The sequence below is a fragment of the Chanodichthys erythropterus genome, chromosome 17 (assembly GCF_024489055.1).
Source record: "Chanodichthys erythropterus isolate Z2021 chromosome 17, ASM2448905v1, whole genome shotgun sequence".
In the NCBI taxonomy this organism is placed as follows: Eukaryota; Metazoa; Chordata; class Actinopteri; order Cypriniformes; family Xenocyprididae; genus Chanodichthys; species Chanodichthys erythropterus.
The window spans coordinates 14,127,933-14,153,028 of NC_090237.1; the positions used below are offsets into that span (position 1 = coordinate 14,127,933).

Here is a 25,096-nt window from a genome sequence, read left to right on the forward strand (position 1 = left end):
AATAAGTTACTGTCTTTATAAGTGAATTATTTAATCATTACTAAAGCAATCAGTTCAAATCAGATTCAGGAACAAAACAGCACTACTGTGAGGCTTGGAGATGTGCACAAGTTACTTGTATTTTAGCTTTGTTTGGAAACATTTTCATTGGTGGAGCAATAATGTCTAAAGCATTGTGTAAGTTAGTCAATAATAACGTAGTTATATGTAGAACTATCGGTTGCACAATATTGACCCTGCATGACAACGCTACAATTAGGAACCATGAAAACTGAACACGGACAGTTTTTTCCCCCTCAAGTTTCAGTATCAGCTGAGATGACATTTATATTTTGCTGCGCTGTATATTTGAAGCTCAAGTTGTTTGACATTTGTCACGCTGTAGTGAATCCCTTGTTGCTTACTCTTGTTTTTACTGTCAATTTTACTAGGACTTAGCCATCCATCCATGAAAAATAGAATGAAATTCTACTTCATAACTATTATTTTAATAGTAATAATAAACTTTGTCTAAAAAAATATTGTCTATTGGTATACATTGTGATATCACTTTGTAACCTTATACTTTCCAGGAAAATAATTATACAAATGCAGCCTTTTTGATTCCCCGAGCAAGTTTATATTAGAACAAGTTTAACCTGGTTTATGTTTAACAAGTAGGAGTGATGTCTTGAAATGGGTAGATTTCACATAGTGTTAAGAGGGCAAATGAGCACAAACTCTTAAATCTACTGAATCAAAAGCTTGGTATTTTGAATCTGACTTATGCCTGCACTATTATTTGGATTTATTGACCACAAATGATCATTTAAAGGTTCTTAAGGGTAAATAAGCCATGTTTGGCTGTATTTGTAAATCATAAAAACTAGTACATGATTAACCACTAGGCTGCTAAAGCTGAAAGAACTAATGCATGCCATGAAACAAACATTCACAAGATTTGTGGAAGCTGCACTTTATTTGAAAAAGAAAGAGTTCACTAATTGTTCTTACATCTTTTAAATACATAAAACAAAAAACAAAAAAACAAAAAAATGATCCGTGAGGACAACACAGAAATTATTCAGTAAAACTTAGGTCAATTGCGATTTGATTGAATTGCTTTCATATTTCAAACCATCCTCAGCCAACCCCTGGACAAACTGTCTACGTGATATATGTATATATACATAAAAGCACCGATCAACAGTGCTCGAACTGTCTCCCAGTCAGCCATTCTCATATTTTACACTTCAAATTTACAGTGATATCAATAACCCTGTCCGCAACCAATAGCTAAAGGAGCACCCAGCTCCCGTTCAGTATTCCTGGACTTTTAGAGAGCAGGGTGCTTAACTTGACAAGAAGTCTGAAACATGAGGGCAACTCTTAACATTCAGATCAGGGGCAGCCATATCTAACGGTCCGTGTGAAATGATGGCATGCCATGCATAATGCAGAACACCTCCCTTCCCAAGTGCAACACTTCATAGTAACGGAGGAAGTGCTTTTCTACTCCAACAAATATCTCATTGCAAAACCCCTAAGCACAGTATCGACTAAACAGTATAACAAACCATTCACTAATGATTACCCTCCCAATAGCCTTGGGCTGCAAACGTTTCATCTACGGGAAGTTGTTCTAGACATAAAACTTAGAGAATAGTTAGTGCTCTATCATTTAGCTTACAGGTGTATTTTTCACATAATATCTATTTTAAAAGTCTAAACCTTCATTATACAATCCAACACCCATGAATAATGTTGAATTATTATTTATATTTTTTCCCCAATGTACTTCGTAAACTCTTCTTTTTTATTTTTTAGGCATTAATCATAAATAAATACAAACGACACGCAAGAAAGGTCTACTGGTGAATACAATTAAAGTAAAACTAAAAGATAAAATGTAAAACAAAGTTACTGTTACTATTTCATAGCACATACTATATCAGATGCTGAGTTATACTCCGATTTAGGTCGACATTCGCCACAAGACCTCTCATCAGAAGCTCCCGGTCGAAAAAAAAAAAAAAAAAAAAAACATCTAGCAGGAAAATCAAACTAGCTTCTCAGAACACAAAATATCAAAGTCTCTCAATGCCCTTACCTACCTTAACAGATTATAAAATGTATGAGGAATCCCTTTATGGGCTGAACAGCAGCATCACTTGACATCTTAAACAAATTACGAAATGATTGCAGTATGCTCCCAGTCTTTCAACACACTTGGTTTACATCTTTGACGTCGAGTATGTTGTGGGATTGGTCCTCTGAAGAGCATCCCGGCACAGAGGACAGAGCTTAATGGTTTGACATCAGGGAGCAACTTCATTTTGTGTTACATAAACTGCATCTGGAAAAAGAAACAATTAAACATATAATCAGAAAGGTGCTTTAAACATTAGTTTGTCGAGTCAACATGAAATGGCATTCATGACCCATGTCACTTCTGTAATTTGACAAATTTATGAATGAAAAAAATAAATGTGAATATAGCCTGTATCACAGGGGGTTGGAAAAATAAAAATTAAAGTTTTAGAGATGTTGCGGGCTTTTCTGGTTTAGATTCTATATTATATATATATATATATATATATATATATATATATATATATATATATATATTTATATATATATATATATAAAGTTATAAAATATCTTGAAATATTTGTGCAAAATAAAAAAAAATAAAAAATAATAATAATATATTCCCTATTCACGAAAAATATATTATCAGGCCTGAATATCAGTTTTAAAGATGAACTCAGTCATTTTCCCCACATTATTATTTAACATATGATTAAATTAATAGTTTTAAAATAGAATTAAATATTTAATTTGTTAAAAAATATTATATACACTCATGTAAATCATGAACATTTTTATAAAACATTTTAAAATAAAAAAATTAAATTTCTTTGGAAAGAAGGTGAAAACGGCACCTTAATTAAAATATCGATATTTGGCGCTAGCGCATTGATTCTCAAATCACACAGAGGAGGACAATGATATATCGCCCTATCAATATTTTGTCCCACCCCTAATATACATACATTAGAGCTGTACAATTAATCGTTAAAGGATTGCAAACTCGATTCAAACACCCACATGATCTTATTCTTAAATGACTACAACCCAGAGCTGATCCAGAGAGAGCAGTTGTCATGTAAAGGTATGAAAGAGCTTCACAAACAGACTTTTCAACCCATAGTATCATTATTTCCGTTACAATAATTCAAATGATCACAGAAGTACTGAGATAAAAGTTTATGGTTTGGATATAAACACTGATGTCTACTGTAGTGATCAAAATAGATTGAAAACCTAGATGCTTCAAATAAAGATTGTATCAATTACATTGTTGCACCACCAGTGGTGATAAATTACAAATTGTTCAAAAATGCTGATTCATCCGGTAATGTAACAATTCAATAAAAATTGGGGTCCGTAAATCATTACTTCAAGCTGATTTAAAATATAATAATCAAATTAATGAATTATTTTTTCAAACAGACTGCAGCAATTTGTATTTTGTCAGAACCTCTAATAAATTACGTTATTTTTTTTTTAATTGTCGTGATCGTGATCTCTATTTTAAACAAATATATCCAGAATCGTGCAGCTCTATATGAAAATTTATTTTTACTTTGAACAAAAAAATAATTTGATGATCGTATTCAGGTAAAACGTGACACACCTACTAAGGACACTGAGTACTGACTAGTACTGAACAGTGTTGGGGAAAGTTACTTTTAAAAGTAATGCATCACAATATTTCGTTACTCCCTAAAAAAGTAACTAATTTAGTTACTTAATTGCTTTTTATAGAAAGCAATGTTATGTAACTTTTGCGTTTCACCTGGGCTGGGCTTTCTAATTTGTTTTTAATAACAAAAAAAAAAGCAAAAGCAGTATTTTTTGCAAATGTAAAAGCCCTTTCACACCCAAAGTAAAGTGGATAAGCCTCAGGGTTAAGGAAATGCGCATTCATGCCTGTACAGCAGGGAAAAAAAGAAATTTGATGTTTTAAATGATGTTGACGTTTTTGCTTATTATTATGGTTGAATTGCATCATTGCAAAGATCAGCAGCAAATACACTGGTTAATAAAGTGAGATTAAATACATAAAGTATGTTTGTAGTATTCAACATTTAATTCTTTCAGGTTTGCGTAATATTCAAAGTTTGCATTTGCCGGTTTTATTCATTTTGAGGAATACTGAAGCTGCAAATGAGAGGGGTAAATGCTCACATTTAGTCTAGAACTACAATAACCATCATGTTCACACAGCGCACACAACACTTCTGCACCTTACTCCCGATTTGGGGACAACATGGGGACAAGAGAGGTGTCAGTCATTAAATGGGAAAACCAAATAAATTGTGTTACTTATTTGAAAAAGTAACAGATATTTTGTTGTAAATTTAAAAGTAATGTGTTACTTTACTCATTACTTGAAAAAAGTAATCTGATTACATAACACATTACTTGTAATGTGTAACCCCTACTGCTACTGAATGTGCAATCTACATGATCTAGCAAGAGGCACAAGATGAAACTGAACTCGACTGCATGCAAGACCATCGGTGAGCACAAACACATGCGGTACCTAGACAAAAGACGAAGCTCTACAAGAAATCCTTGAGAGAGAGCTGTGCAAAGGGGTCTTGTCCTGGGGCTCTGAGAGGACTCTGACTGGAAGGGCTAGAGGCAGCGGAGGGCTAATGCAGAGAGAACAACACAGAGAGAGAAAGGAAAGAACTTGGAGTGACGAGGAGAAGCACACGTGGAGGAGGAGAGGGAATGATCTGCAGTTTGGGAGGGAGTTCTCCGTCACATGGCCCATCAGAACACAATGGACCATGATTATGAAGAGTGTTAATAGAAAGCTACATTCATCACAAGAACAATGTAATGTACATGAACAGCTGGAAAGATCGTAGGGACTGTACCTGTGCACTGGACACTGATCCGAATGGATTGGACGGCCTCATGACAGGCTGTGTGTACATCATTGTGGGCTGGGTCATCATGGCCATGGAGGGCAACTGTTGAGGCTACAAAGATCACAACTATGAGGAATACAATTTAGACAACCTCAATTCTGGCAGCTGGTTTCAAAGAATTACTAACCATGCCATATCCCATCATTCCTGTAGGTGTTGTAGCAGGGAAAGTCATGATAGATGGTGGCTATAAAACAGAGGAGGACTAATGAGAACAAGTTCATGTGATTAATTTAATTACATTTGTTCTGTTCCAAAACCTTAAGATACCTTGTTTTAGTCAAATCCCAGAATGCACTTCAGTAATCCCAGTTAATAAATGGAGGGCGAGAAAAACGTTGGTTATGATTAAACAATTCTTTCAATACTGTGAACCACTGATGAAAATGGTTCAATGTAATTAAAATTGTGTGCTGTTTTTTTATGCTTTTAAAAGTATCAAGCTATTAGCTCAGCAACAACCGCAATTGAAATAAGTTAGGAGCTGAGTTTTTATTTTGTAGTATTTTTGTGTGGAGCGTATTAATGCTGCCTATTTAGACTGCTCCCTATATTGATCCCTTAAAGGGGTCATATAATGCCACTTTTACAAGATGTAAAGTCTCTGATGTCCCCAGAGTGTGTATGTAAAGTTTTAGCTCAAAATAGCCCACAGATCATTTTTTATAGCATGTTAAATTTGTCACTTTTTGAGGTTGAGCAAAAACGCTGTTTTTGTGTGTGTCCCTTTAAATGCAAATGAGGTGCTGCTATCAAGAAGAGGGCGGGGTTTCAAGAGCTCATGTTAGCAGATAGTGTTAGCAGCGCCGATTACCTCATGAAGACTCACTGAAAACTATTCAGCCTTTTATGTTCAAACCGGAGTCGGACAATGATGGAGAGACTCGAGAATAAGTGACAACATGTAGAATGCAACAGGACATTTCTGAATGGTTAGTGGATTAATTTATGTATCTGATGTGGAGATAACTAGTCATTGATTTGCATATTCTGTCATGATAATTTATAAATTGCTCATGTGGAAACTGTTGTAAGATCCTACAGAGCCAGAGAATATATGCTGCATGAAGAACAGGTATAGTTTAGTTTAATTACGGTTATAACTTGTCATGTTGTCATCTTGCTTTTATGACGTACTGTATACATACTGTATTGCGATAACACGGCCTTACCCCTTTGTTGCGTGTTCACAGGTGCAGGGTATATGTAAATTTTAGGATTAGTGAAGTCACTAACCCGGGAAGAAGCTCATTGTAGTCCCTACCAGCCGTCTGTTGTAGTCCTTAAACTGAGAATTCTTTAAAAGAAAATATCTCATTGCTTTGAACTTTGAGCATCGTAACTTTGCAGATTTTTGTGCTCCAACAGCAACTTTACACACTAACTAAAGTTAGAAAAGTGAAATCATAATCAACCACCCCTTTAAAGGCAGAAATACACTACAGGACTTTTACACTGACATTTGCCCTGTTTTCAGGTCTGGAAGAGTTGCTGCTAGTTGCCTAAAGTGAGTCTGTAGGTTTTGTTTAGTCAGAATTGACAGATTTCAAAGAAAACTGCATAATGTATGATGGGCACAAACTGATTTTTTTTTTTCTATGATTTCATCCAGTCAACAGATATCAAACATGGCAGATATTTTGAGCCAATTTTAGGGCACATTTTGCTTTCATTTGTCATGGATCTCCTATCAATGAGGAGCAAATCTGTTGTTTGGAACAAAGTGAAAGTCAAGTGTGATCTTCAGTTGTTTAGTGTATGATGCCAAGTTTTTCTGTGTAACTATTTACAAAGTCGGCAAGTGTATGATGTCTAGTCCATATTTTAAGTAGTGTAACGTCTTACAGTCTTAAGAGTTTAGGTAGCTGCCTATTTAGGCAATAGGCAGTTCACTAGGTTTTGGAACAGAGCTATTTTATTAATATGAAATACAGCTGTACCATAGAGACAGGGTTCCATGTAGTAGATGGAGCATTCTTGGGTTGCCAGTTCATTCCACCAGTTAATTTTTTCTCTCCTGGTTGGTTCCAGTGGATATCACTGTAAAAACAGTTTGGTTAATGTTAACACCAAACCATTTATTTTAACTATCAGAACGGATATAATGAGCATCAGAAAGGGCAACATTCTTACTTTTTAGTGGTACCATTTCCAATACCCAGATCTGTAAGTGAGATATTATTTCACAAAGGTTTTAAAGAGGTACACTTAAAATTTGAACAGAATCAAGTGTGAAAAAGGGGGCCATTCACACTGAACACATTTTTGCATTTGAACTGCTATCCATTGTTTTTCTATGTAAAGATACACTAGACGGATGTAGCAGCATCTCACACATAACAAGGCATTCTAAAATGATAATGATAAGGTTCTAAAAAATTTTAAAAAATATAAATTGTAAATATGAAATAATAGCAGAGTCCACACCACAACTATAACGAAAATGACACAGAGAAACAATATGGTTGGAATCACTTTCACATTTTTTTGCAGCTGATAAATCCAACAATAAAAACATTGACAGCAAATCAGAATCTAAGAGCTCAAGCATTTAAAGTGGCAGATGACAGCTGCATACGCTTAGAATAAACATTAAAAGATATTGTGAGTTGGTGTTGACACTATTATAGTTATCGTTAGTTATCTTTATAGTTATTGTTCTTGGTGTGACATTTTTGAATGTAAAAACGCATTCTGTGTGTATGGCCCCTAACAATATACTTTATGTTGATTTTAGTATAAACAACACCAGATATGCAAACACTTACTTCCAACAAGGTTGGCCAAGGAAGAATCCAGGTCATCTGACACCAGTTTCTCTGGGAGTTGATTGGAGGACTGATTTGAGCCGGCCACAGTGGGTTTCAAAATCCCAGCTTTGGACATTCACAAGTGAGACAGAGGTTTTTTTGTTTGTTTGTCAAGTCAAGTTTAAAATAATTTCATGTTGTCAGTTTAGAAACTTGATTAGATTTAAATAATTGTACAAGTTGATCTAAGTTGTTCTGTTTGATTTTGAGTAAAATCCCTTACCATCTGTATCCAGGCTATTGGACGAGGCAGCTTTAGTACCAAAAACAGACTCAAAATCAACACGCAGCTCGCCTGAGCTCTGTGGAGGAGGGATTTGTGGAGCTCCGTATCCTTAAAAAGGCATAAAAATTCATTTAAGCACTCTTACAACACACACAATTTAGATTAGGTCACCATTTGAAGAATACACAAGATAAAACAATGGCCAGCATCAAAAGTACTAAGTTCCAGTGCTGCCAATGAGTGGACTTGTATCCATGGTCACATGTCAGAGTTAGTCGAGGGTAAACTACAGACATGCTCAAGACATCCTGAAAAACTACAAGGAGCACTACATGCTCACAAGAACAATGTTAAAGGGATAGTTCACCAAAAATGCTAAACTGTGTCATCATTTACTCGCCCTCATTCTAATGTGTTATTCTAAACGGTTATGTCTTCCGTAGAACAAAAAAGGAAAATTTTTGAAGAATATTCTGGCTGTTATTTTTCATAAAATTAGAATCAAATAGAATTGAGGTTGTCAATCTCAGAAAAGCACCATAAAAGCATTATGCGGGTGAGTAAATGATGATAGAATTGACAATTTTAGGTGAACCAGACCTCTGGTTTTGAATGGTGTTAGATCAGACAGCATCAGAGACAAAGAAAAACATATATCACAAAGGGGGGCAGCGTAACACAAGGCAACCTCCAGCCACAGCCTCCCTACCTCTGAATAGGCCTGCTACAGTGGAGGGCTCAGACTGGAAGGGAGAGGGGTTTGGGAGATGCTGGACCATAGACTGTTGACCAAACGAGTCTGACAGGCAGGCGGGGAGGAGGAGAAACAACACAGCAAGCGTTACAGACATAAAGACATCTCAGATTCAGATTAGTAAAGAGCGTATTTAAATAGCAATATTAAGACACAGCCATGTGCAGAAGGCAAACAGCATCCAGCAGGGATGATCACAGGTTAGTCCCTGTACACTGCTTCAGTGCCCCTATGTTTCCAGGCAGAGGGGAAACATAGGTGGGATGGTTTGCCATCATGGTACCTGAGATTAAGTGCTCTATCCGCACAGTGCGTTTGTAATTGGTTGATACAGATGAACTTGAATCAATAAAGGGATTGTACTGATCTATGGTAAAAAAGGAAAAACAATCATTCACTTATAGCTTTATAGTTTTATTACTAAATCTTTACAAAGCAAATGTAGACTGAGGTGAAAACTGGAATGAAATAATGAGATTTTCTAACAGTTCTTGTTTCAGAATCAAGTAACTTTTCTATTTTCATTATTTATAATATATATTATGATTAGGGCTGTTAGATGATTAAAATATTTAATAGCAATTATTGACTTTCTGACAGGGTTCCACACATGGATGATAATTCACTTGTTGACCTTTGATAAATTGCACCATGCAAAGACTGAAAAAAGAGCATTAAACATATTTAATCTTTATTATTTAAATAAATCGCAATCACCTATAATTATAATTATACTATATATGCCATAAAATTATATATAAGTCCATTCAAACTTTTAATTTTATTCAGCAAGGATATGTTAAATTGATCAAAAGTTACAGTAAAGACATTTATATATATTTTTTAATCTATTTCAGAATATGATGTTCTTTTGAACTTTTTATTCATCAAATAATCCTTTTAAAAAATTCACTTTCCACAAACATATTAAGCAGAACAGCTGTTTTCGACATTGATAAAAATAATGTGTTGTGCACCAAATCAGCATATTAGAATGATTTCTGAAGGATCATGTGACCTTGGTGATCACAAGAGACTTTCAAATACATTAAAAAAAATTGTACTGACCCCAAACTTTTATACGGTAGTGTATGCAACCTATTGTTTCTTTAAAGTTAGATGTTATCATATCAGCTGCTACTATATTGGAAGTTGGGCAAATTAATCTATTCAGTATGTAGTCTACATCTTGCTTTTTTGTATTTATTTGCACGCAATTAACATGCTTTGTTAATTATTTTGGGGGGGGGGGGTCTCACGCTACCTACACACACTTTAATTTCAGCTATCAATATAAAACCTGTAATTAATGAAATAGCCCCATTTGAACAGAGCCAAAACAAAGCTCTGTGTCTACAAACATAAGTGTTATCTATAGTACTGCCACCTAACCTCCATTTAGTCTCCAATTACAGACTGCATTCTTACTCAGACGTCGCGTTTAACTGGACCGAACTTAATCAGAGGAATCTTGATTCAACACAACAGGATACTGTGCATGCGAAACAACGAGGGACATTCAGCGACCAAACAACTCAAACTAATAAAACACTTTGGATGGGTGGGTTGGAAGAAAGAAACTAAATGCATGTTTACCACCAAAAATCTCATGACCTGACGTCCTAGAGGAGAAACTAACACCATCTGATGACATAACGGGTAGATGAGCACCATCAACAACAAGTTTGGTTAGGAAAGGGTTTAGGTTTGGAATGGAGTCATCTACAGCTTCAGAAGAAGAGAAAGGATCTGAGCAGGCAGAAGGAGAGAGAAAGAGTCGAACAGAAGGACATTAGGACGAGACTTAAGTTAACAGAAAAGGCTACAGCATGCAAAATCTGACACGCAGTCACATGCAAAGGAGCTCACCTCCCCATGCCGTGGCCACAGAGGATCCAGGCTGCATGCCAGACTGAAAGTTAGTCTGCAAGTCGAAGAGGTCGCTCTCCATCTTCAGGGCACTGAGGAACAGAAAACAAAAAGACCAATTTAACAAAGAGAGGTTCTTGTAAATGTAATATGAGGGTATGTTTACATGACAATTATGTACTAAAAACATGAAACTTTCTCCTTTTAGTTTTTGAAAAATTTCACTTGCATATGACAGCATTGTCAAATCTCATTTACATGGATTCGTTAAAAAAAAAAAAAAAAAAAAAACTGTCACATTGTAAAGAAACACTACACGCCTATAGACTGATCATGTAATACGCATGCACATGGCATCACAGTTTCCAAAAATGAAGACGATAACAGTATCATTTTCAAAAATTTCCATCAAAGTTTGCATTTTCAGGCCCCCAAATTGAAGATGTCATGTAAAAGGTGTCATGTGAAAACCCCCTAAGGTAGGGGTCTCCAAACTCGGTCCTGGTGGGCCACTGTCCTGCAGGTTTTAGCTCCAACTTGCCTCAGCACACCTGCCTGGAAGTTCCTAGTATGCCTAATCAGACCTTGATTAGCAGGTTCAGGTGTGTTTAATTGGGGTTGGAACTAAGCTCTGCTGGACAGTGGCCCTCCAGTTTGGAGACCCCTGCCCTAAGGCATTAGTTCCCTTTTTTCCAGGAGACCCCTATTTTAACATTCAAAATCCTCAACGACACCTTGCAGACACACATTTAATTTATTGACATTGATTAAAAAAAAAAGAGCATTTTATTTATTATTTATTATTTTAAAAATAATAGATTTAACAACTACGTCTAGATTTGACTTACAACCTACAACATAATCCACTCTCTGTCAGTAGGTGGCGCTTATGAAACAGCAGAAATAGAGCTGTTTCCCCAGTAACCTCTGTAAACAAAGCAGATGTGCTTATAAATGCTACACGCATTGTTGCCAAGTCCACGGTTTTCCCACGGAATTGGGATACTTTAACGCTGTTGCCGCAGGTTGAAGCAACCCCAAATAACATGATATTTTTCCCCCTGGAACACGATTTTTACTGGAAGACCCCCTCTTAAACATGATTGGGCTAGTTTTGGGCTAATTTTGAGAAGCGATTGGGCGCGTTTTGTTATGAAAACCTGGCAACCCTGGCTAAGTTACACAGAGGGAAGATGAAAAGAAAATGCCATCAAAACTTTTCTCAAGTCAGTCAGTTCCCTTCAGAGATACAGTCAAACCAAAATTTATTCAGACACCTTGAACATTTCATTCATTAATACAGTTTATTCACAATAGAATAAAATATGACAAGATCTCAGAGTTAAACTGTGTCAGAAAAAATTAATCTTAATTATGTCAGATAACACTTAAGCAAAACATGGTCAGGTCAAAGCGTCTGAATAATTTTTGGTTCCAAATTTGTATAAATTTTACTGGTAGTCCACTGTATGAAGAATTTTTGGGTATAATATGTCACAATTTACTTTATTTTGCTATCCTCACTTACATAAATGAACGACAGTGTCCTGCACCCACTAGTACAAATATATCAAAAATATCTGAATAATTTTTGGTTTGACTGTATATTCATAGAATTCATTTGCATATAATTTCCCTCAGCACTCGGTTGTAAAGGTTGCAAAACCTCACTTCTTTCTGCCATTTTTTCAAACAAAATGAAACCTATGCTGTTTCTGCCTGAGACTTGCTTCTTTTACGTAATACTGGACAGTATTTACTGTGAGTTTTTCAAATCCTGGCAATCAAATACGGTTTTGATGATGATTAAAATATTAAACTGTGATACTAACCATCGGAAATTGCATCGTGGTGGTTTACTGTCAAACCGTTTCATCCCTAACTCTCAAACTAAAGTGAGCTTGGCGACCCCTTGTAAATCTTTAGTGACCCCTAGTGGGGATTGCGAACCCCAGGTTTGACAAACAATTTAGTAAATTTGCCCCTGGTCGAGCACAAACTCTGCTTGTTTTTATATCTCAAGCCATACAGAAACATTTCTAGAGAAGTCATACTGTGGAGTGATTTGTTTGGCTAACCCATTGGAGCAGCTGGGAGTGGAGAACAGGTCTATAGCAGGAGCTGTGCTGATGCATGCTGCTGTGGTGGAGACTGGAGAAGTGTCAGTTGTAGCAAACGAAGGCCTCTTGGAGAGCTCCTTCAGCCGCTGTTCCTTTTTACAAAAGCACAAGCCAAGAAACCTTTTAGACAGGAAGGAGCCATCTGATTGGCATGTAGAATGACCAACCAACGAACAAACCACTTATCATTCATTAGCTTGAAAACAGCAATCTAAAATTAACAGATTGCAACCAAATAAAAATGAACAGAAAATACTGGAAATCCTCTGGTGGGTGAAATTATTTTGGTATGTGTCCTGTTATGTACCTTTAGTGCTTTCAATCGTGCCTGCTCCTCCTCCAGAGCTGCCTGCTTTTCCCTTTCATCCACTTTGGTGAAAGACATGCCAGTGCTGGCCAGAGATGACACGGCATTGGAGAGTGTGCTTGCCCTACAAAAGTCGGGGAGAGATAAATTGTCAGTATGAGAGAAAACTACACCTGGTGTATACTGAGCTTCACACCACTCGCATAAGTATAAATCTATCAAGACTTGTCAACATAATGCATCCGTTAGCACTCATTAATTTGTACTCAGCTCTGAGCGTGACATATGAATGGCCCACCTGCTGGCGGCGGTGGAGTCCTTCACCTTCTTCCCTTCTAATGAAGCCAAGTGTTGCTCCAGGGCATCCAAAAGACTGCTGGGGGCCTGAGGGAATGCACAAACATTTACTCAAGAATAGCCACCAATGGAATGAGCTTGACATTTATTGGCAATAAGAATTAAACAGTGCAGAGGAGTGCAGAAAAGAGTGAGAAAAGTACTTACACAGACTGTAAACTGAAGATGGACAGAAGGTGGAAAGATAAAGGGAAATACAGAATATAAAGGTGGTCTTGGTCAGACATATAGTGCATGAATTTCAAAGCAGCTATCTGCCCTTATATATGACTATGATGGCATTTGCACCAGATATATAATCTGTCCTTCTCATGTGTCTGTATAATTCACTCATGACTTAGTCCTTAATGTTCCTGTATAACAACCGGTTCTCACTCCCAAGATGCCAGTAGTGAATCAACATTACTATCATCATGAAACTATACTCTTAAGAATATATTTAACATAATTTAAATAATCTGGATAAAATGTGTCCGTTCTGTACATTATACTGTATATAATTGAGTAAGAAGAACCTGTTACATATATTCTGAGTCAATATACTTGTATAACTGTGGGAGTTATGATTCTATTATCTCTATTATTACTATTCTCAAATCTCCACTGAGCCCATAACACCTTTATTTGCTGTAAACAGGGAAAAGTTAAGACAGAAAAGGTAAGAAATCTTTAGTGACATGCGCATCCTAATGACCTGCATGCATTTTTAAGTCAGAAATGCATTTGTGCAAGGAAAAGTAAAATAGAAAGCAGAACAGCTTCAGGAAATATTCAGGATCGTTAATAATGCAGAATGAGTGCAGGTGTTCAAGTCAGAATAAAAGTGCAGTCTTACCTGAGACAGGTCAGGTATGTCCCCGCGGTCTATTCCCACCTGCTGTTAGGCGAGAAGAACAAATAAGTTACATAACGCTCTTTTAATGAAGTACTTTGCCTCCAGAACAACACATGAGAATCTCACCTCTGCCACTTTGAGGAACTCTGAGATCCGTGTCATTCGGGTAAGGAATTTCTTGTAGATGTCCAAACCCTCTTTGCACTGAACTTTTTTCATATCAAAGTACTTTTCTGTGAAAGGAAGATGAAGAAGTACTTATTACCTATCAGCAGTACTATGTCCTTATTTCCATGTGTAGAAATTCAAAAAGATGACTTTTTTTCCCACATAAATTTAATCTGCAAATGGGAGAAAAAAAAAATAGCTACTGAATTTGACGTTCAGACTATTTTTTTGTGTACGGGGGAAGTACAGGAAGAGGGAAGATATGCAATCAGGACATTTTGCAGGCTGAATCTGAACCTGCGTAACTCTAAGTACAACTTCTCGTGAGCATGTGCACTACTGCACCACAACTTTTTGTTAAATTTAAAGAGCTTAAATATTTACTTCAAATCTTTAATGTACATCTTGCATTTAAAAGTAAAATGGGTGTATTTATACAATACATTGTTTATTTTTTTACTATTGAGAAGAAAGCATCATGAAGGACCTACCTAGTAAGTTTATTATCCCTTCATTGTAAGCTGCAAAAAGTCGAATGGAGTCTTTGAAAAGAAGCATGAAGGCTGCATTAATAACCCCATTGGTTAGTTCATTGGCATTGACCTGGGCAAACAAAAAAAATATTTTTATAAACATATGCCACACAAATTCTTTGCTGCTACAAAGTAAATATTAATTTCATAATTTCATGATATACAGTATAAGCCCCTTTCAGACATACAGTCTTTACTGGTAAATACAGGTAAATTACCGTTAAGAGTTCATGTGTGAATAGGAATTTCAAACCTTTTACCAGTATGAGAAGTTGTACCATTACCAGTAAATTACCAGGATGATACTGTGTGTGAACTAGGGCTGGGCGATATATCGCATGCGATTGTCACGCGCATTTCGTCAGTAAAGCCGGTTCTCTGATTACCGCTAAATCGCCATCACCTGCTTTCAAATGGAGCGGCATTTAATAGTCAGAGCCATAGTTCACTGATAAGCCACGCAATATCGCGTTCATATCGCAGATGAATCACCTTCGATAATGAACGCGATATTGCGTGGCTTATCAGTGAACTACGGCTCTGACCGGTATGAGTGCCGGTCTCCCATGCCGGAGACGCTGATTCAAATCCTGCTCAGAACAGGTAGAGTAGGACCAGTTACATTTGGTGCCGTGACCCGGATGGGAGTGAGGTTTAGGGGGGGAGTGTAATGGAAGCAAGCTAGTAAGAGCTGTGCATGTAAACCTTGCCCCCCTTGCCTCAAGAGCCACTGCGGTCTTTAGCCTCCTTGTTAGCATACCCGCATCCCATGCCGGAAACGTCGGTTCAAATCCCGCTCAGAGTAGATTGAGTAGGACCAGTTACATTTGGTGCCGTGACCCGGATAAGAGTGAGGTTTAGGGGGTGAGTGAAATGGAAGCTAGCTATTCAGAGCAGTGCATGTAAACCTCGCTCCCCTTGCCTTAAGAGGCACTGCTATCTTTAGCCTCCTTGTTAGCGCGTCCGCCTCCCATGCCAGAAACGGCGGTCCGAATCCCGCTCAGAGCGTGTTGATGTAAGAAGTTTGCTTTGGGCCAATCATAAACCTCTGTCAGAGAGGTTTACTGTCAGTTCCACTGCTTTTAACTGTTTTTCTATGGGTGAATCTCAATCAGCTTCCTAGTTCCGTAGTCAGGGCACTAGTCAGGGAGTCGGCCATTTTAAGGGCTTTCTCAAATTGCAATCATTATGTTCCCTTAACGAAAGTTCTTCTGAAGCGTGAAACATAAATCACGTGAGCCAACTCACTACACATAATCACACGCGATAGACGTTTTTAAAAATACAAACCATTATTTATAAATATATACATATATATATATTTCAGAATAAACATACAATGCTAGACAGGTAATGAACATAAACTATGTTCTATAATTTATTTATGGCTGAAATTTTGCATGTATATGTAACAAGCAAAGTATTTATCATACGAAGTTACGGAACGCTGTTGCATGTGTGAACAGCACATTTGTGTATTTAACGTAAGTCATTCTTGTAATTTTACGGTAATTTACAGGGACTACTGTGTGAAAGGGGCTATAAGCATAATGCATGTATGTAGATCAACTGTCAGCTCTCCTCATGCTAACTCACATTGAAGTCAAGAAGGGCATCCATTTGGTTCTGTATAATGGGGATGGTCTTAAGGAGCTTCTCTGTGTTCATGGTTCTCATCACTCCATCCACCCTTAAGGAAAAGATTTTAAAATATAGGTCAAATGACATTAGGGGGATCAGTGCATGGAGGTTTAGTGGATGATCCAGTGCAATGACTTCAAGCACTTAATGCAAGCACTTCAAAACTAATGCTACAGCACAAATCCCCCTCAAATGATTTAGAACAAAAACTGCAGCTAAGGCTAAAAAAAATCATTGTATTGAGTGAATCTGCTGGTCAAATGAATCACTGTTTGTGTTACATAATGCTCTTAATGCAAAATTCAACACACTAAAGAAAGCAGGAACTAGAAACTACCATCAAAGCCGTATTATAAAATGTATAAAAAATGTCCTACCCACGCTTTACTTTTGTGAAGTCAAATGCCACCTGTCGATATGAAACGGCTTTCTCATTCAGATATCGACTATACCTCCGAATGAACGTTGACATGTCGTAACCTATGGAGACACCGATAAAGATGATGGTTAAGAAATAAATGATTTTATTTGTAACAAATGTTAAGGAGTAGTTGCACACAAAGGAAAAGTTGAAATGTTTAATTAAGAACGGAAAAAATAATAAATTAATATAATGTTATAAATATTATAGAACTGATTAAAGGGGTTAGTTCACCCCAAAATGAAAAACCTTCATGTCTTTCCAAACCCGTAAAACTTTCGTTCACCTTCAGAAAACAAACGAAGATCTTTTTGATGACAGAATGCTGTCAGATTTCCTTCAATTGACTACCTTTGTAACTACCACTTGGACTCAAAAACTTCATAATGAGATTGGAAAACGAATCCTTATGAATCGAGCAGTTTAATCCATAATTTCTGAAGAGAATCAATCACTTGTAATGATGAACAAATTTAATTTAGGCTTTTACTCACATGTAAACATTGATCAGCGAACATAAGCATGTTTGAACTTTCCTGAAAAGGTTAGTTTTCCGATCTCTTTATGAAGTTTTTGAAGCGTCAAAGTGGGGTTACAAAGGAAGTCTATGGAATGAAATCTGACAGCATTCTGTCATCAAAAGATGAACACATGTCTTACGGGTGTAGAATTTTCATTTTGGTGTGAACTAAACCTTTAAATTCATTAAAAAAGAAAAAAAGAATTTGGTTAATTTTTTTTTATGTTTATTACAAGCCAAACAATGCATCCAAAGATGGGCATCAAAGAAGAATGAAGCCTCTGTAGAGTCTGAAATAAATGTGTATAGCTCATTACTGTACCTTGTAGGCCACTTTTGTCCAGGAAATTACTGAGGTTGAATAATGTGTTCCTGGAGGCCAAGTACTGAATAAATCGCTGTAACCAAAGTAATAAATTAAAAGATTATTAATGCATACAGTTATTTGCAGATAAGATAAGATAAAAAGCAGAAAGAACTCCCACAGTCACGCACCTCGTTCCCATATACCATGAGGTGGTGTGTTGTGATTAGGGACTTAAAGACCACCACCCAACTGGTGTTGGTGGTTCTCTCGAACAAAGAGTCTGCCAGCTGAGGAATGTTCACATTCATCTCGTTGGTACAGTGTATCAGGTCTACAATAGAAACAGAGCTTTCCATTAACTACTGACATTAATAACAGGCAAGAATCGAGTCAACGAAACAGACAGCACTGGTATAGAGCTTAAAACATAATAAATAAAAGGATTATCATGCATGTATAACATAAAACAGAAAAATGTGGAGACATAAACAAGCATTATGCAGGAATTACGCAGGAATTCCACAGCCCACTATTAACTGTGCTGGTGGACTTTCTTGATGATATGTTTAATGCACTTCTGCAAATATACTTTAGGGGAATGAAATTTTTGTGGTGTAGTATTCACATAGATGGTGATGTAGTGCAGTTTCTGATGGGCTTCTTCTTTCTGAATGAATGAGGTTGACTTCAATCGTGTGGTTGGTTGGTTTGGTGTAAGACAGCTGCCTCCACAGCACTGCCAACTTTGATTCACTCCTACTCCTGAGAAACAAAGCCCTCACCACAAAAGATGTCAACTAAAATGTTTAGAATCAGATCATCTAATCTGTTCTACAGCCACAGGCCTATCTGGCGAAAGCAGTTCATCTTTGGTTGGTGGAAAGGACCATAAGTAACCATAATAGAGTGGTGAAACTATGACACATTTTTGTAGGCCAAAACCCGGAAGCGAGTTGGCATTTTAGCACTTCAGGTTCCATCGTCCCAAAATCAATGTTTTTTTGTTTGTTTTTTTATGAGATTTTGGTTAAATGGCTGAAATAAGATCCATGGTTAACACAAGCTCAAGATACTTTCACATTTTATTCTACAACAAAAGTACATCAGTATTAAAGGGATAGTTCACCCAAAAATTAAAATTACCCCATGATTTACTCACCCTCAAGCAACTCTAGGTGTATATGACTATCTTCTTTCAGACGAAAACAATCGGAGATATATTTGTGTACGGTCGTCTAATATGGATATGGATGCAAAATATGGATATTTTTCTTACAGAAACCCATCGCTTCACTTCAGAAGGCTCTTATTAACCCCCTGGAGCCGTATGGATTATTTTTATGATTGATGGATGCATTTTTTGGGCTTCAAAAATCAAAATCTCATTCACTACCATTATAAAGACTGGATGAGCCAGGATATTTTTAAATATATATGTCAGATTGTGTTTGTCTGAAAGAAGATTGTAATATACACCTAGAATGGCTTGAGGGTGAGTAAATCATGGGATAATTTTTAATTTTTGGGTGAACTATCCCTTTAGCCTGCCCACCATTACATGTCTTTAAAATGACGGTTTCTAACAAGAGGCTAAATCGGACTACAGAGGCTGCCGGCAATATTAAATGTCATCACGGCGAACAGGTAAGCTCAGTCCACATATACAGCCTAGTTATGCTTATAACTGCGCTCTTACAAACTATTCTAATTCAAACTTTCAGGGAAAATGTTTTAGATAAAGAATGAAAGAGTTCTTGGAAGCTTGGTGATGTTGAAATTGTGCGATCTTGGTGTAGTTCGCTTATAGCCTACCTTTTTGCTTTTTGTTTCTGGCGACTACATTTAGGCTTCAAAATTCATAAAAGTTTTGTTCATCTGTGAAAATTATCTTGATGGACAAAACGTGCAAGTATCATGAACTTTTACTTTTTGCGATAATCCAAAAGCCTACCGGAAAATCCTATCGGGTTTTTGTCAAGGGAACCAGTGTGATGCTAACTTCCGACTGGCCTACAAAGTGATGTCATACTTCCACCACTTTTCCCCCATCCAAAATAATGTAAAAACTGTATGACTTTCTTTCTTCCGTGGAACATAAAAGACGTTTTGAGAAAATGTCAAACAATGGATGTGTTGTCCATACAATGGAAGTGAGTGGACACCAAAACTGTTATAAACATTCTTCAAAACAGTTATTTTAGTATCGCTGAGATACTATTCAGTGCTTCCCACAGGTTTGAAATATACTTGCGGTGGTAGCTGGGTGAAAAATCCTCCTATTACCCACGGCACAAAAATGGTCTACTACATGTGACAAACAAATAATGTGTGTTTTTTTTAACATTATTTTTATTCATTTAATTTGAATTACATAGCATACTATTACATTTAATTACATACTAATATTATGCATTATTATGCATTGTAAATTATGCAAAATTACAGCATTTAAATGGTTATCCTTTTCCTATGTTCTCCTTGCTGTCATATAGTGTCTCTCTCAGTGAATGGGACAAAGAATTTACTAGTAAAATTTATATAATGAAGAATTTGTGTGTCAAAAAATGTTCTTAGTCTTTTCTTCCTGTGGGGGAGACTACAATAATTTAATATGAATTAAATGGAAATCAAATTAAATACAATTTATTGTGTAACCAAAATACCAATAATGCCCCAAAAGAAAAAGAAAAAACTTAGCGTGTGACTTTTGATTATAAACAAGCCCGAAATACACCGGGACTCTTATTTTGAAATGTCTGTACTATTGCAGGCTGAGCCTTCAGATACTTACAACCGTATAAAACGTTTTATATAAAGGCCATAAAGTAGACATTGTAATAATTCATTAACTTGAGTTCATTAGCAATCGCTTGGCATAAATCTGCGTTTTTCATTGATTGAGAATCACTTTGAAGCAGTCTGAAGCGGTTGCATGAGCTTGTAGAACGCACAACAACACCCCCTTGTGACTTTGCAACATGCAGCGCCAATGGGAATGTTAGCGGGAGTAAACAGTTCTGATGCACACATAACGAGCAGGTTCGGAACGACTAGTTAATCGATCGTGGATGGTTTTATTATCTTGGGCGGATATAAAAGTATAAGAGGATAAAAATAATAAAAGCAAAAATGCGTCTCCAAATATACTTGGGCAGTCGTGATTATACCTGGGCGGCCCACCCAAGTAAAGTCTATGTGTGGGAAGCACTGCTATTATTAGATTTTATTAATATTTTAAATGAGATTTTAATTGCTTATTTTCTGTTTTCATTTTAATTACAATTTTAGCAATTTTGTTGTGTGTTTTTGTCAATTTTATTAGTTTTTGGTGTTTTTAATATATCTATATATGTTTTTATTCCAGTTATTTAGTTCATCAAATTAAAAATTAGAATTGTTAGCTTAGCTTTAAGTTTTTTATATATATATATATATATTTTATTTCAGTTAAAGGTGCAGTATGTAATATTTTCTGTCCGCTAGAGGTCGCTAGAGGCCTATTCAAAATAAAGGCGTAGCTTGATGATGCCAAGTTTGAGCACGGAATCTTGGGACATGTGGTCTTCACCTCACAGCCGGTGGAAAATAATCGGAATAGGACTCTGGCAGAAATCATGTTCATAGATGTGTATATTAACGTTACTGTAGTATGAAGCAGAGCAGGACCGAGTGTTGTGGGAGCTGAACGAGGCCGCTGGAGCGATTGCACAACACACGCCTCATGAGCAGAACTTTTATTATGCCACAGTCGCCGGCGCTGCTTCCGCTTTTCCGGTCACGAGTATGAGGTAACACAGCTCTGTTTATCGTATTAGATACATCGAGTGTTGAAACTGATGTTATACTCTGTGCGTTTGCTCGGCGGCTGCTGTGAGACACTTGTTGCACACTGCAGTAAGATAGATCGATTTTAGAATAACATATGAAATACTGGATGGCTTTTGTTGATAAATGGCATGTAATTAATTTTAAAATATATTGTATGATGGAGAAATTTCTGTATTACTGTTACTAAAAATAAAGCTGCATCTGATTATGCTATGTTAGCTACTTCACAAAATAGTGTTTTTCTCTGAGGCATGGTAAAGCATGGTACTCGCAAAAAAAATCAAATTAGATTTAAACAATAAGACTAAATGTGTTGAGCTATATAACAATAATTAGTTTTCTGTCTATAAATATATCAAAACAGCTGTTCCCTTGTCTATTAAAACATGTAAATATTAAAGCATCTTTGGTGTTTCCATGGTTTCTACAAAATAAAGCCGGAAACCGAGGGTAACGCAGGTATGACGCAATTGACAGGCGACTCCTCACACGACCCGGAGCCTTGCTTAAAATAGCAATTTTCTCAAGATTTACAAATAGTTGGAAACATTTGGGATATTGTAAGTACTCAAGTGAACAAAATATATAACACTGGCCTAGTGGTTTTTGCATATTTTACTGCAAAATTCTTACATATTGCACCTTTAAAGATAATTTTATTTCAAGTAACAAATGTTTTTTTTTATGGTTTTAGTCAACTATAATAACTCTGCTTCAAAATATCTTATTTTTTGTTCCACAGAAGAGACAAACTCATACAGGTTTGCAACAACATGAGGTTGAGTTTTAATATTTGGCTGAACTACCCCTTCAAAGCCTTGAAAATGTTCAGTTTATCATGAACATTTCGGTTTAATAGGCTGTTGATAAAAATTACAGATGCATCTTTAGTTCTCATAGTCTCAGAAGAAGACAGAAAAAAGAGAAGTTTCAACAAAATGAAGGGATACAAACTAAGCTAGGGGGCAGGAAACTAATCCTAACTACGGTCCTTCAAACATGTCATAGCTTGTCTTATAACACTGTAAGAACATAATGAAAGAATAGTCAGGCCTGGCTGAGACAGACGTAAATAGAGATCTATTCTGAAGCACAGACTTACTAGACTGGCACTAGACCAGCACTTCTTAAAGGAGGTGCACAACATTCCCTGACATCACCTGTGGGCTTGTAACCAAATGGACATGAGAATCAAATTCAAATGAACTTCTAACACAAAACACCTTCCTTACAATAACCCGTGCATAACAGCCTAAAAAAAAAAAGCACTGATTTATTTCTGCCCAATAAGCATTATAGGGTATTAACATTTAACCAGCATTATGGCAATGCTAAGGAGGTCCACATAAGGTCATAAACTATATCAAGAGAATTTAAAAACATTTATTAAAACTATAAATCATAAACTTAATAGCAATTCAGTTGTTCTTGCTTGCATACAAACAGCAGTGTTGCACTTCTTCAATACAGCTGAAAGTGATGCATGTCAGTTTGTCATAAATGCCCTGTATTTCCAATATTATTATGATCAGGAGCCTGTCTAAGCACATTAGCTTAGCACAACCTGGGCCTGCCCATTGTACAATAGCCTAAACCCGTAGCCATAACAATCAAAGCAACAGCTGTACACACATTCATCGTCGCAATTTCAGATTAAACACAGCTGCTGATACTTACAATCCAAATGTTTCTTTTTAGGGCCCATAATTTCGTGCGTTGTTGCCTTGCACACAGTTTTGGAAACGGCTGATCCAGTAACGCTATGCTGGGCAGCAGTTATCCTGTCTGTAATGCTCTGCCCAGACATCTTCAAAGCTTTCCAGCGATCGAGAATCCAATAATATGAATGATGAATATTGAAATTCAAGCTGCTACTAAATAGTGTTCACAGTTCCCGGTCGACCTCCTGCAGTACGACACTAGTATACAGGGAGACAAAGATTGGTCGGGCAAGAGGAGGCAGCTGGGAAGCCTTCCACAGTTATCCGCTGCGCGAGACGATGATGAATCCACAAATGATGTTAGCGAATATCTCGCGCGGAATTCTTACATTGTTACGGGATTCAATCGCGCGTTGTAAAGGCTCGTGACTCATCTCTCATGTCTCGACACTAATCCCGCCGTTCAACCGCCGCCTGTCTTGTTCGTGTAAGCCCGCAGGATTGAAGAGCAGCGAAGGCAAATGGCGGGCCTGTGCTGTTCCATGAGAGCTGGAGGAATATAGGACACTGACCGCTGATGCTGCTGATCCAGGATCAGGCAGACACCTTCATTATTGATTCACTTGGAATAAAGGGACAATCAAGAATATATTTGTATATTTTTTTCAGCTTGGTGACATTGTTTAATGTTTAATATTAGTTAGATTTATATTTTATTTTCTTATCATTTTTTTTTTTATTATTTTAATGACAAATCTCAGTAATTACTAAATGCTTCTACACTCAGATAATTAATGTAGTTCGGATAACATAATATTTTGAGTTTCTATTGATTAAAACAATCTTAAACCAACTTTATTTTTTAATTTCAGTATACTCAAAATTTTAATTCACCCAGGTAACTTACTTTTTTAAAGGATTAGTCCACTTTTAAATAAAATTTTCCTGATAATTTACTCACCCCCATGTTTTTCTTTCTTCGGTCGAAAAGAAATGAAGGTTTTTGATGAAAACATTCCAGGATTATTCTCCTTCTAGTGGACTTCAATGGCCTCCAGACGGTTGAAGGTCAAAATTACAGTTTCAGTGCAGATTCAAAGGGCTTTAAACGATACCAGACGAGGAATAAGGGTCTTATCTAGAGAAACGATCGGTCATTTTAAAAAAAAATACAACTGTAAATGCTTTATAAACACAAGTGATCTTGTAAGCGCTTCCGCTTTCCGTATTCTTCAAAACGCTTGCGCTGTATGTCCTACGCCTTCCCTATTCTACTTAAAAAACGGAACTGCCGCCACGTTCGTTCCGTACTCACTAAAAAATGTTGGGTTAAAAATAACCCAACAAGTAACCCAACTATGGGTTAACATAGCACCTTCCCAACTGTGGGTTATTTTTAAAAGCCAGTTGGGTTAAAAATAAGTAGAATAGGGAAGGCGTCTGGAGGCCATTGAAGTCCACTATAAGGAGAATAATCCTGGAATGTTTTTATCAAAAACCTTCATTTCTTTTCGACTGAAGAAAGACATGAACATCTTGGATGACATGGGGGTGAGTAAATTATCAGGAAAATTTTATTTGAAAGTGAACTAATCCTTTAAGGGGGGGTATCACACACAGTTTCTACCAATCTCATGTTAATCTTGAGTACATATAGATTAGTATTGCATCCTTCATATCTCCAAAAAGTCTTTAGTTTTATCATAGTTATAAAAGATAGATACGCTGTACCTAGTCTTTCCGAAAAAAGC

The 25,096-nt window shown here is 36.6% G+C and overlaps 1 protein-coding gene across 13 annotated transcripts; it reads right to left on the reverse strand.

The window, feature by feature from the left end:
- Positions 1 to 949: 949 nt before the first annotated feature.
- Positions 950 to 23,883, reverse strand: picalmb (phosphatidylinositol binding clathrin assembly protein b). 13 transcript variants are annotated; one of them, XM_067364977.1, is made up of 24 exons: positions 23,362 to 23,883; positions 18,045 to 18,187; positions 17,872 to 17,947; positions 16,986 to 17,088; positions 16,564 to 16,657; positions 14,926 to 15,037; positions 14,393 to 14,499; positions 14,267 to 14,308; positions 13,579 to 13,590; positions 13,373 to 13,458; positions 13,075 to 13,198; positions 12,726 to 12,859; positions 10,648 to 10,739; positions 10,375 to 10,527; positions 9,062 to 9,145; positions 8,734 to 8,823; positions 8,022 to 8,132; positions 7,757 to 7,864; positions 7,122 to 7,152; positions 6,929 to 7,028; positions 5,116 to 5,175; positions 4,935 to 5,039; positions 4,592 to 4,703; positions 950 to 2,335 (listed from the first exon to the last, which is right to left on the reverse strand). In XM_067364977.1, the coding sequence occupies exons 1-23, from the start codon at positions 23,489 to 23,491 to the stop codon at positions 4,611 to 4,613; spliced, it is 2,190 nt and encodes a 729-aa protein (XP_067221078.1). In that variant the 5' UTR covers positions 23,492 to 23,883; the 3' UTR covers positions 950 to 2,335; positions 4,592 to 4,610. The 13 variants fall into 13 exon arrangements, with proteins under 13 accessions (XP_067221078.1, XP_067221067.1, XP_067221066.1 ...); XM_067364966.1 differs by lacking the exon at positions 9,062 to 9,145 and having other exon boundaries at positions 12,726 to 12,853; XM_067364965.1 differs by lacking the exon at positions 9,062 to 9,145.
- Positions 23,884 to 25,096: the final 1,213 nt, after the last annotated feature.